This window comes from Pseudophryne corroboree, chromosome 3 (genome assembly GCF_028390025.1).
Source record: "Pseudophryne corroboree isolate aPseCor3 chromosome 3, aPseCor3.hap2, whole genome shotgun sequence".
Lineage (NCBI taxonomy): Eukaryota > Metazoa > Chordata > Amphibia > Anura > Myobatrachidae > Pseudophryne > Pseudophryne corroboree.
Window position 1 is genome coordinate 703,580,831 of NC_086446.1, and position 14,042 is coordinate 703,594,872.

The 14,042-nt window shown below is 45.3% G+C and overlaps 1 protein-coding gene across 1 annotated transcript in view; it reads right to left on the reverse strand.

Annotated features, from left to right (window-relative positions):
• The window catches only part of LOC135057408 (alpha-2-macroglobulin-like), a 315,880-nt gene that overhangs the window by 8,985 nt on the left and 292,853 nt on the right, over positions 1-14,042 (reverse strand). Inside the window, exons 30-35 of the mRNA XM_063963298.1 lie at positions 9,708-9,931; positions 8,009-8,224; positions 6,631-6,755; positions 5,357-5,443; positions 5,210-5,278; positions 4,184-4,286 (exon numbers count right to left, since the gene is read on the reverse strand). Coding sequence (XP_063819368.1) covers positions 5,275-5,278; positions 5,357-5,443; positions 6,631-6,755; positions 8,009-8,224; positions 9,708-9,931 — 656 coding nt within the window. The 3' untranslated portion in view covers positions 4,184-4,286; positions 5,210-5,274. The remainder of the gene's footprint in view (positions 1-4,183; positions 4,287-5,209; positions 5,279-5,356; positions 5,444-6,630; positions 6,756-8,008; positions 8,225-9,707; positions 9,932-14,042) is intronic.

Genomic DNA, 14,042 nt, shown 5'->3' on the forward strand with positions numbered 1-14,042 from the left:
ATAGAACACCCCCTACCGCCCACGGGACATCAAAGCTGCCGCTGATAGCACCCCTCACCACTACCGCTGGAGAATGGGTAGGGGGCCCAGTGCATTGCCGTGCCCAGGAGCCTACACTGCTGTTAAGATGGCCCTGCATACTGAGAAAGAGACGCAATACTTAAGACAGTCTATGGATGACCTGATGAATAGAGATTCAGTTCCCATACCAACATCTCAGACCCCTGCCATTTGCCCACAAGAGCATACTCTGGCCCAGCTCATGCAAGCTGATACTGATGACGATACATCCAACCCAGAGGAGGGTGAAGTGGATGTGAGTGTGTGTGTGTGTGTGGAGGGGGGGGGGGGGGAGCGGATGCTGTCCTGTCACAAGGAATACAGGCCCTGATAGAAGCTATCAGAAATGTCCTGCACATTCCTGAGAAGATGGCGGAGGTAGAGGAGGAATCTTATTTTAATGTAAAAAAGAAATCCTCAGCTACTTTTTCCTGCATCAAAGGAATTGAATGCACTGTTTGAAGAAACTTGGGCTAATCCTGACAAAACATTTCAGACCCCTAAAAGGTTAATTACATCCTTTCCCTTTCCTCTGGAGGATAGTAAGAAATGGGAAAACCCACCGATTGTGGAAGCATCGGTATCTGGGTTGTCACGTAAGATAGTCTTACCTGTTCCTGGGGCAGCATCCTTAAAGGACACGGCTGACCGCAAGATTGAGACCACTCTCCAATCTATATATACTGCTGCTGGTGTGGCCCAGAGACTCACTATTGCGTGTGCATGGATCACTAGGGCCATTGCTAAATGGTAAGGTAACCTAATTGATTAATTAGATTTCTTGCCCAGGGGGGAGATAATTTTACTCCTACAGCATATTCAGGACTCTGCTAACTTTATGGTGGAGGCCATACAAGGAAATTGGTTTGCTCCACGCACGCACCACTGCCATGGCAGTGTCAGCACGCAGGGGCTTGTGGCTGTGCCAGTGGACTGCGGATGTGGAATCTAGAAAAGGCGTGGAAACCTACTGTTCGCAGGCAAGGCCCTTTTTGGAGATGAACTGGATACGTGGATATCCGAGGCTACAGCGGGTAAGTCTACATACCTTCCTTCCGCAGCAACCCCAGCTAGAAAAACCTACTTGGCTCCAACTCTGCAGTCCTTTCGGACAGCGAAGTTTAAAGGCAAATAAAAAGGTTCTTCTACAGCCTTCAAAGGCAATAAAGGTAAACCCAGAAAACCAGCAGCTGCAGGTTCTCAGGAACAGACATCCGGTTCTGCTTCCTCAAAGCCTTCAGCATGACGGTGGACCACACTGCCTGGAAAACAGGCAGGTGGGAGCCCGGTTACATTATTTCAGTCACGTTTGGGCAACATCATGCCAGGATCCCTGGGTCAAAGACTTTATCGCCCAGGGATACAGACTGAGTTTCAGGAACTCCCACCTCACAGATTCTTCAAATCAGGCTTACCAGCTTCTCCGGAAACAGGTATGACTTTGCAGACAGCAATTCAGAAACTGGTACAAACTCAGGTCATTGTCCCAGTTCCACTTCAACTAAGAAACAAGGGTTATTACTCCAACCTGTTTGTGGTACCAAAACCGGACGGTTCGGTAAGGCCTATTTTAAACCGCAAGTCACTGAACCCGTACTTAGGGGTGTTCAAGTTCAAGATGGAGTTTCTGAGAGCGGTGATCTCCGGTCTGGATGAGGGGGAATTTCTGGTGTCTCTGGACATCAAGGATGCGTACCTTCATATTCCGATTTGGCCGCCTCATCAGACTTATCTACGGTTTGTGCTGCAGGACTGTCACTACCAGTTCCAGAACCTGCCATTTGTCCTCTCCACGGCACCGAGGGTGTTCACCAAGGTAATGGCAGAGATGATGTTTCTCCTCCGCAAGCAGGGAGTGAATATAATACCATACCTGGATGACTTGCTGATAAAAGCACTATCCAGGGAGAGGTTGTTGGACAGCATTGCCCTCTCAACCTGACTACTCCAGGATCACGGGTGAATTCTGAACCTACCAAAATCCCACCTGGAACCAACACGGAGGCTTCCGTTCCTGGGGTTGATACTGGATACGGAGGTACAGAAGGTATTCCTTCCATTGGAAAAGGCATTGGTAATCCAATCAATGGTGCGGTATGTTCTAAACCAACCCGGATATCGGTGCATCTATGCATTCGCCTTCTGGGAAAGATGGTAGCCTCTTACGAGAATCTGTTTGACAAATGGTCCGGATCGCATCTTTACATGCACCAGAGAATACGCCTGGCCCAAAAGCCTGGATTTCTCTTCTGAGGGGGCTTCAGATTTCTAACCTGACAGAGGGTTGAAGGTTCGGGATTCAAAATTGGATTCTGCTAACAACAGACGCAAGCCTCAGAGGTTGGGGAACAGTCACCCAGGTGGAGCAGTTCCAAGGAAAATAGTCAAGACAAGAAACCATCCTTCCAATCAACGTTCATGAGCAAAGGGCCAGATACAATGCCCTTCTACAGGCTTTGCATCTTCTTCAAGATCACGCCATTCAAGTTCAGTTGGACAATGTGATGGCAGTAACGTACATAAACCAACAGGGCGGAACGAAGAGCAGCGACCTCCACCCAGGAGAGTGAGGACTTCAACCGCAGGTGTTCGAGTCCTTAACACGTCGGTGGGGGGCTCCACAAATAGACATGATGGCCTCTCGTCTCAACAAGAAGCTCAAGCGGTATTGTTGCAGGTCGAGGGACCCACAAGCAGTGGCGGTGGACACTCTGGTAACTCCATGAGTCTACCAGATGGATTACATGTTTCCACCACTTCCATTGATCCTAAGAATTCTCAAAAGAATAAAAAGGGAGAAGGTTCAAGCAATTCTCATTGCTCCAGACTGGCGAAGAAGGGCCTGGTACGCGGATCTACTGGAGATGCTTCTAGAGGACCCGTGGCCTCTGCCTCTTCACGAGGATCTTCTATAACAGGGGCCCATCGTCTATCAAGACTTAACACGGCTACGTTTGACGGCATGGAGGTTGAGCGTCAAATTCTAGCCCGGAAGGGGATCCCGGACAGGGTTATTCCAACCCTGATCCAAGCCAGGGTTTGGTATTTTGAAAAAATATGTCTCGTGGTGTGAAAACAGGAAATTTCCTACAGTGGAATTTCAACTGGGCCATTTCCTCCTTTTTCTGCAGTCAGGTGTGGATGTGGGCCTACATTTGGGCTCCTTGAAAGTCCAGATCTCAGCCTTATCCATTTTCTTCCAGAAACAATTGGCTTCCCTCACTGAGGTTCAGACGTTCTTGAAGGGTGTTCGGAACATCCAACTGGCCTCTGTGCCTCCCATGGCACCTTGGGATCTCAACGTGGTGTTGCTGTTTCTACAATTGGAATGGTTTAAGCCTTTACAGGGGGTTGACGTAAAGTTTGTTACGTGGAAGACTGTTACACTGTTGGCCTTAGCTTCCGCAAGGCGTGTGTCGGAACTGGGGGCGTTGTCTCACAAAAGCCTCTATTTGATTTTTCATGAAGATAGAGCTGGACTCAGAACTCGTCAGCAATTTTTTCCTAAGGTGGTGTCTGCGTTTCATATCAACCAACCTATTGTGGTTCCGGTGCTTACGGACACCTCTGCTACCTCAAAGTCCTTGGATGTGGTGAGGGCTTTGAAGATCTATATGAAGTGGACAGGTCATCACAGAAAATCTGACTCGCTGTCTGTTCTCTATGATCCCAAGAGGATTGGGTGTCCTGCTTCAAAGCAGTCTATTGCTCACTGGATCAGGCTTACTATCCAGCAGGCTTATTCATCGGCAGGATTGCTGGTTCCTAAAGTACAGGCCCACTCTACTAGGTCGGTGGGTTCTTCCTGGGCGGTTGCCCGGGATGTCTCTGCTTTACAGCTCTGCCGAGCAGCTACTTGGTTGGCTGGTACTTTATCTCTGTCCACTTGATCTCTGTCCAAGGCTTAGTAAATAGAGCCCTAACTACTGATACCATAAAAATCTGATCCTAACCCAGATAATGTCACCCACTGTCTGAGTGTTACTGGAAAAGAACATTTCTGCAAATATAAATATTTTCCTCTGAATAGTGGCAACTAAGTAAGTAAATTTAGCGCTCAATAAATTTAGCAGCTTTATAAATGTCAAGTACTGTACTATGTAAAAACTGATAAGCAACTTACCTGTCTCATAATAGTCAAAGATAGTAGCAGTGGCCGGCTGAAGGTTACCGACGGCAATTTCTTGTTCAACCAAGAACTTAAAGCTCTGTATGTCCTTAGTGAGCTGAGAACAGTAAGAGGAGTCATCTAAGTGCTTGGGAAAGTTCATTCATTTCTTATGCTATCTGGGTTTGTGGTTCTGAACTTAACAAAGAGCATGAATTTGAAGTAATACAGTATTCCATAGACAGAAACCTTCCACTGTAATGATGAGCAATAGGCAGCCCTGGCGATACATGCATCTATCCAAGCCTTAACTTGCATCTCCCAGCTTCTTCCTGCTCTGTTGTCACATTTGCTGCTATCTCATAGCTTGCAGAACTTGCTTAAAATGTCATGCTGATATGTTATTACAGGTAGGAGTCTCTTTCATTGTTTAAATATGTTCCTTTAACAAACTACAGAGATTAAAAGTAATATACATCCGTCTAGAAGGTTAGTGTAGAGGGCTGACCAATGCCAACTAAATGTATCAGGTTGCCTATCACTGATCTACGCGTACTTCTGTGCACCCTGCACATCATAATATATTATTAACACACGTCTACATTCCAGTAATTTTGAAAAAAAACCCAACCCTTTTAGAATCCAGTTACAACAGGTATAACAGTGAATATTTCTAACCATCACAGTCCCTTAGGGATCACTGATTACAAAATAATTAGTCATACAAAGACTATACATAGTCTTGTAGTCAAGCTGCACATATATACTCGTAGAGTGACCAGGATGGACAATGTTGTAGTTTCTGACCAAATTGCTCTGATGCTATGTGCATCCTGCTACAGTAACAAAGAATTTGGTCTGGTTAAAAAATAAGCAACAAACAAGTGCTCCAGCCAATTGGCCTATTCACCAACCAACCAGATATGTGCAATTCAGCTACCCTATGTATGGTCAAATTAAATGCAGATCTAGGTTTTTGGAGAGCAGATGAAAGGATCTACCGATGTGCTGTCAGATGAAGAGATAGGAGACTCAGCTCACCTTCTCAAAGTATACAGTTACTTTATTTGGACTAGTTTCAGTTTTCTTAATCAATGGATGGCTTGTTAGCTAGAAGACAGTAGATAAATGTGACTGATCTGGTTTTATTTGAGTAAAGCAATAAATGATAGGTTTCCTTTGTATTACCTGTTTGAAGGCTTGACTGGGATGTATCCAGAAGGCAGCTTTTCTTCAACTAAAGCCATGTTAGTGTTCTCCCTCTTCCCAATGTAGCTGTCATGAGAGAGTTCAATTAATTTTCACTGTACTAGATAGATATAGGCCCAGATTAACAATGGTGCAGATGGGACTATAGCTCCAGGGTTCCACATAAACATGATGCAATTTTTAGACTTTGACATATCCCGAACGAGCATCGACCAGGCCACCAGGCAGGTAAGCCGTGGTGGGGGGAGGGAGGTTAGGTTTAGGCTCCTGGGGCTGGGTTAGGATTAGGCTGTGGGAAGGGAGGGTTAAACTGAGAGGAGTAGTGGTTAGGTATAGACACCAACTAGGGGGGTTAGGTTTAATCTGCAGGGACGGAGGGTTAGGGGGCTTTGGGGTACGGATTCGAAGTATCGTAATGCCGAGGTCGGTCTTCTGACTGCCGGCATCCCGACTGCTGGCATTTCCTACCTAACGCGTCACACCAAAAATTGATTTGATTTAGATTTCTTTCCCTTCTGTTCATTTACTTTGCATTTTGTTGATTGCTAAAACTGAACTATTAATACTTCTATTTTTTAAAGCATTTTTCATTTGCAGCATTTTTTCCACACCTGCCTAAAACAATATTGCATAACTAGACTGACTGGGGCAACAGGAGCCTCCCAGCATGCATGGCAAAAGACATTACTTCCTGCCAGCTTCTGGAAGGTCATACATTTACACCAACCAATCAAATTGCCCTTAATAATGCCACTAGCTGCTCATTTCACTCTCATTTTCTCATTCAACTCCTCTGGGAAATAAGTAGATAAGTAGAAAGTGTTTTAAGTTTTGTTTCTAAATTTACAGAAGATTGGTACTAAATCACCTGCCATATAATTGTAATTGTTTGATGGAAATCTCTTTTCCGCAGACTTGTCACGCGGTGAAGAGGGGGGGGGGGGGGGTTTAGTTAAGAGACCTCCTGTCAATAAATGCTGTGAATAAAAATGGTGTATAAATGCTGTGCACATTCACAGGAGACAGAGGGACTGGGGGCATGCCAGCAGCTCACAGAGCGCTGGGCATACCCCCACAGTGACAGACGCCTTACCGTAAAACTACACCCCTTTTGCCGAGATCACACCCCTTTTCGAAAGCGCACACGGTGAAGCCGCGCTGGTGTCCCGATTCTCTCATGAAGAAAGTTAGGAGGTATGGTACTGTAGTGCCCCATACTGTACGTCAGTAACGTTACTAGCACATAACCTCACCTTACATTGACTGCGATGCCAAATGATTTTATAGATTTGATGTTACAGATCTCTGGCTCTGTAGTTACTGTGATGGTGAATGGGGCGTCACCCTCTGGATGTGGTATGTTATATCTCACGCTAGTCTGTAATAAAGACAGTTCATCAGTGTACACCAGCCAGTTGTGCTACAGTGTATTCCCTAATCATTCTCCAACAATGATAAAAATAATATTTTGTGCACATGCAGTGTGGGTTATTATTGTAAGAAAGGAGACAAACTATCACTAAAATTTGTGTCCAGCATTTTCTGCATCTCCCTACTATAGTGTTTGTGAGCCTCTTATAGGCCATAAAACATGGCGGAGATCTAGTGGTATATACAGCTACAGTAATGGTGCAGTGAAGAAAAGATTATACTCTTTGGGGTATATTCAATTCCTGTCAGAATTCCTGACAGGTCGAAAAAACTGCAGTTTTCGTCGTTTTTAGGGCGAATTTCGATTCGCCCTATTCAATGTAAGTGCCGTTTTTTCAACTTGTCGGAAATTCCGACATTGTCGAAAAACAGGTGGATCCACATGTTTTGGCGAATTTGTGGGACAATTCGACTTGGGCGAAAACAGGACAAAAGTCGGCGAAAATGCCCGCAAATTGAATAATGAACTGTTGGGTCTTCTTGACGGAGAGGATCCGACAGGAACTGAATATACCCCTTTATGAAGCAATGGGACTGGAGCAGAGTTAGTAGCAAAATGGGAGTAAACTGATACAAAAAAGATATCATACACTAGGGGCGGGTTAACAGAGAAGAGGGCCCATGTGAATACTTTGTGCGACTCCCTCCTCTCTGGCTTACTCAGGTCTCCAGGAATATGGTGCCCATGCCATGTTCCAGGAGACTTCTATACTGTGTAAGCACAAAATGGCCACGCACCATTGCACGATTACACCAGTAATAACTGTATGCAGCACCAGCTGACGTGGAACTTCCTAGAGGTAAGTATAATTATCTTGGAACAGAGTGTGCGGGTTGGGACCCCCTGGACACAGGAACCTACACCCATTATAGATATGCCAATGTTCTACCCACAATCCCAGCATGTTTCTGCACAAATCTCCTATTAATTAAATGTCACTTTAAAACAAAACAAAAAACCAACTTTCCTTCCGCCTATACTACTGCTTGGTTTAACCTTCAGCAGCAATCTAGGCTCATGTCAGGTCAAACCTGGTTTTACAATGCAGAGACATCTTGAGTTTTGTAAATTACCTTAACTGGTTTTATCATGGTTCATATCTGAGAATTTACATTACTAAATAGTAGTGCAAAATCTTTGTAACCCAATACTGTATGCCCTGTATTCAGTGATGAAAGATTATATGGGTGACAACGTACCTGTGTGTACACACACCCAGACCCACTGACTGTGACAGTGTAATCTCCCAGGACACTGGGCAAGGTGGCACGCTGCAGGAGAAGGCGGTTGGAGACTTTAACGTGGAACTTTGCAACTTGAGTGCTGTCCAGGGTGACGGAGGCAACACGTGGACCATCATGGCTGAGAGCATAATAGCCATAGAGAGACAGAGCTTGGAAAGCAACTACTGTATCCTGGAAAAAGCACAAATATATATAAAGGTAAGGGAGGGCCTGAGGAAAGTTCTTAAGCTTTCTGTACTCAAACAAGAGACACAGGGACTTATTCAGATTTGTGTGCAAACCCATACAAATCCACTGTTTAGGGATCTAAGCATATGCAGAATGGCTCCAGTGACATCACTTGCAGCTCATCCCCCCCTTAGCAGCAGCATAATTGACAAGTTGCAGCATTTGAGAGCGGAGTGGGGATGTAGTGGGGGGCAACAACAGGGTCCACTTAACAAAATGGGGACATGTTGCATTTAATTTTCCCTGCCACTGTGCAGAACCTTACCAATTAGAATCAGACCCGCAATCTGCCAATGCTAGGCATGCACATTGCACATATACATAATGTACACACAGTACCAGGACCGGAGAGAGCAGCGAAGGTTCCCGGTACTGCATGCGGGGTAATGACCTAAATAGGAGGGATGCCCACGTTCCTTAGAGAAAAAAAAATACATTTTAAAAAACTGATTTGTGTGCTCACATATGCACTAGAGCAATGGTTCTCAAACTTTTGTGACTCACGGCGCCCTACAGTATCAGAATTATTTTCTTGGAATCCCATGGGCAAAAGTTTCTTATTTAAACATTTTAAAGAAATATTAAATAAATTGTGTTTATATGTTATACTTAGGTTCAATTGTGTGGTGAGGGACAAGATTGGCTTCTGTTTGTTTAAATATTTTATTGGCAGCCATAAGTAATTTGAATTGGTCCTGGACCACCGTTCCAAGGCACCCCTGGAAGTGCTGTGAGGCATCCCAGGGTGCCACGGAACACAGTTTGAGAACCACTGCACTAGAGAGTAAAGACTCTGGTACAGTGCCAGAGTCTTTGCTTTCACTGTGTGGCCCCATCTACTTGAAGTTGTCACTTGTGTAGGGGGGAACCGCTTCCCAGCTCAAGGTAGGTGTTGTATACCCAGGAGGAGGAGGGGCGATGGTGGACCTGGGCAACAGCTGGACCCCTCCAGAAAGCCCTGGTATCCCCCTCTTGTCACCAGTGCACAGTACAACAGAGCAGACCTTCAGGTTGTTTGAATAAATTTGTAATACTGAGAATTACATTGGTGTGTCCAATTGACTGTCAAATGTATCTTATGATTTACCATCTCTTTTTACTTACCAAAGATCTCAATCTATATAAAAGCTAACTAAAATTCAGTAAGTTGTCAAAAAAAGAAACTTGTGAAAAAAATAATCAGGACTGGATTTAGGAAAAGAGAAAGATTTGGGCCACAAGATGACAGGGTCAGCAAACTGTTCCTTACATTCCCACAAGCAGTTGGTAACTGTAGATATTATGTAATTTTGCTGCTTTATACAGTATGTACGTGTATTGTACAACTGTAACAGACATATGAAAGGACTAAATATACAGAGACGCTGGAAGGAAGGACATGAGGTGAGACCAGATGTGAATATTACAGATGTGACATGATTCCTACCTGAGTGGAGGAGAAGCCACCATTAGGATTCTGCTGCTTTATGAGCCAAGTGACAATTTTAGTGGCAGCTGTTTTATCTTCATCAGCGACCTTGGGTTTGGCCGATATGGCCAGCAGCACGTAAGCGTTCATCTCCACTTCTATAGATTGGGCCCTACTATGAGGGGCTCTTACTGTGCCGGATTCATCCGAGTACTCTGGACGATGCCAGTGGACTGTACCATCTGGAATATGAAATAATGTAATTTATTGTTTCTGGCGATATTTCCAACAATCTCTGGGATATGGCAGCAGTAGAACACTAGTAAGATCTATAGTACTTTGCTGTGTTTCTCTTGGTTTAGTTACCTGACTCCCTCACATGGAAAAACAGATATGCTCTGTAAATAAAATGGTTCATATACAATATTATCAAATTGACAAAACTGTAAAAAGTTAGTTATAAAAGGCACAAGTATTAGAACATCAGAAAGATTAAATTAAATCAGTGATATGGAAAGGAATGGCCAATGCATATAGAAACATTTTTAAGAAAATGAATCATTAGAATTAATACAAAATCTAATGTGATAATCTAGAAGAATTATGCCATGGAGGAGAAATTAGAGAGATGTAAAACAAAAGGCGAATGGAAGATAGAAGATATGAACAAACTTTATAAACAGGGTGTGAGGGAAAACAACGCAACAACATAAGGAAAGGGTTATGTGTTTCATCTGCTGCTGACACTTTCCTTAAAATGGGCATACACTACACAATTATCTGGCAGATATCTGGCAGATCTGGCTGGTTGGAATGAAAATCTGGTAATGTACTATATGGGCGCAAATGACAATTGACCAATTGCTCCCAAACACTGGAAAACGGATACAATTTCAGACAAATTGGTTAAATCAGGAGAGCTCAATGGCCGTCTTGGGATAGCGTATTAAGCCTCCCTGGAGAACTGAAGGACTGCAGTACGTGCAGTAGCTCACACTTCCTTCAACAAAATTAGCTTTATTGGTACCATTTTCTCATAGTACTTAAATCAGTCAGAACAAATGCAGTTCACTGTGATTCTCAAGAAACAGCTAATGAAAAATACGGAAGTACAGAAAAATTGAGCCACTGATTCTTATTTACTAGTATTATTTTAAGTTGCAAATCTGATCTAAAAAATATTGTGACAAACAGCAGCTTCTATCAATTGTGAAATATCACTCACAAATCTTCTCTGGTCTGGCATATGGTTATTGTGCTCACATACCAGTTTCCAGCAATTAACACTCTGCTTGTTCTTATTTGTTGACTAATTTTGCTGGGCCAAGAATACCTGGGATGTATGGAGATGCAGCTCCAGGCCTCCACATACACATAGGCCCATCATCATTGCAGCATGATGGTGACCAGATGGCCACATGGTCAGCCATAAATTCTAAGTATTAAGATTGTATTTCTAGTTTTCTCAAAAATTATGCAATTTTTCTATTTTTATGTATTTCGGGAGACAGTGGGGCTGATAGTGCAAAGGCCCACATGGCACTGGGATGACACCCACCCACGTGGCACTGGCCAAACACACACAGTACTGGTCACTGGGCCTAATTCAGACCTGATCGCTGCTGTGCATTTTCTCAAAGCCGCAGTAGGCCGATGCATGCCAGACAGCCGATGGCCATCTCAGCCCAGCGATTGCCTCTGCCTGATTGGCAGGCAGAGGCGGTCGCTGGGGGGTGGGGGTGGGGGTGGCAGGACAGCGGCGTTGGGCCGCCGTTTTAGGGGTGCAGTCCGGGCAACGCAAGCGTGCCTGGACCGTGCGGTGGCTGCATGATGGCACACGCAGACGATGCGACCTGGACAGCGACGGGTAGCTCCCTGCCAGCGTGCAGGAGCTGCGCTGGTAGGGAGCTACTCTTCAGGTACAAAAGCATCGCCGCTGTGCGATGCTTTTGTACGTGTGCAGAGGGGTGGGGGGTGGGGGGGCCTGACATGCGGGGTGGACTAGCCCTGTGCTGGGCATCCCCCTGCATGTCTGAGTAACTGATCGTAGCCGTGCTATGATCAGGTCTGAATTAGGCCCACAGTTCTTCCCCTTCTCAGTATAGACCAGTGGTTCCCAAACTTTCTTGAATCAAAGCGCCCTAGAGAATCAGCTTTTTTTTCATAGCACCCCTAGGATAAAAGTTTTTTATTGATTCGTTTGGAGAAAATTATTAAATGAAGTACATTTTGTCTACCAGTCTCCAGTTGTGCGGTGGTGGACAGTTGTGCTTCTGATTGCCCCCATGTTTTATGATTGGCAGCCACTAGCACTGGTTTTGCCAATCACATTGACCATAAAAAATTTGACTTGGTCCTGGATCACCCATTTGCGGCACCCCTGCAAGAGCCTCGTGGCAGCCCAGGGTGCTTAGGCACAGAGTTTGGGAACCACTAGTATAGACCTTTGAACATTCTGAGTTCCAGGCAATGTAGCCATTAATCCAGCCCTGAACACAGCAAACTGCCTCATACTCAGCTATATTGATTTGTTCCACATCTTAAACTCCAGCTGTATTACTTTAAAATGATACTCATAGGCGTGCGCACAGGGGTGCCTGGTGCGCACAGGCACCCCCTAATGTCTGGCACCTCCTACACGCTACGCCTGCAGCATGGTGATCCCTGTTCGTTCCTGTGCTTCCTCCCGCCACCAGTCAGCTCTCTCTCTACGCCTCCCGCCCGCGCTCTGTCTCCCCCTCCTGTCCCCGGCTATCTCCCCCCTCTTGTCCTCACTCTGTCTCCCCCTTCCCATACGTGGCTTTCTCCCCCCTCCTGTCCGCGCTCTGTCTCCCCTTCCTGTCCCCGGCTCTCTCCCCCCTGTTGTCCTCACTCTGTCTACCCTCTCCCGTACGCGGCTCTCTCCCCCCTCCTGTCCACGCTCCGTATCGCCCTCCCATCTGCGGCTCTCTCCCCGCTCCCGTCCGCGCGCTGTCTGCCCCTCCCGTCTGCGGCTCTCTCCCCCCTCACGTCCGTGCTCTGCAGGTGTGCAGCCACAGCCTCAGGCCACCATTCCTCTTGGGAGGGCTCAGAGTCGGAGCTGGAGCCGAGTGAAACACACCGCTCAGCAGTCAGTCGGTAAGTGTTAAGGACACTGCAGTGCTGCAGGCCTGCAGCTGTGCCAGTTCATGTACAAAAAGTTACCCACCCCCCCCTAAAAAAAAAAAATCTGTAGACTGTAGGACTTCAAATGCACTCAGAAAAAAAAAGAAAAGAAGCCTGTTTATACATTATACATACACAGATTATATATATATATATATATATATATATATATATATACACAAACACATATATATATAAAGCAACATATCAGGCGGCACTCCACTTCGTCAAGGTAATCAAAAAAAGCCGGTGCCTTCCAAATGGAGAAAAGACGTTTCCCTTCCCCATATAAAAATCATCTGTGGGGCGGCACTCACAGCGATGAAACAAGACAGGAGCCTTGTGGTACTGTCAACGTTTCAATGTACAAATACATACATTTTCATCATCATATATATATATATATATATATATATATATATGAGACCAGCGGTGCGGCTGCATCACTCAGGTTTCTGGAAAGAAATACAGATACTCTCTGTTCTAGCAACGTGTAGCTTGACAAAAGTTTATAAAACTGAAAGCTCGTACCGTGTGGTGTAATGAGAATTTAAGCTCATACTGTGTGGTGTAATGTGAATTTCAGCTCATACTGTGTGGTGTAATGTGAATTTCAGCTCATACTGTGTGGTGTAATGAGAATTTTGGATCATACTGTGTGGCGTAATGTGAATTTCGTCTCATGCTGTGGGGCGTAATGTAAATTTTGGCTCATACTGTGTGGCGTAATGTGAATTTCGGCTCATACTGTGCGGCGCAATGTGAATTTCGGCTCATGTCATGTGGCATAATCTGAATAAGGGGCACTACTGTCAGTAGCTGGTGAGCATGGAGACATGTGACAAATGCTGGTGTCCTGCAGAGGAGGGGTCTGATGGCATAGAAAGAGGCAGATGTAGCTCTGATTGCACACATGTAAATTATAAACCTTACTTGTGTTATATTAAAACTGAAATGTTCAGCCCCCTAAATATGCCATATTTTTCAGAGTGGTCCACTCAAAATCAGGGTGTAGGTGCTGGGAGGGTTACGAGGGGTAGGGTGCATGGGGAGGGGAATGCACATGCACCTAGGCCCACCACTCTCTAGTTAAGCCACTGGGTCAGGGATAGATTGGGGAAGTGTAAGCAGCAATAGGGTGCAGCAGCAGCTAGGACTCAGGGATATGCCGTACCCGGACAGTCAGTACCAGCCGGCGGTCGCACTATT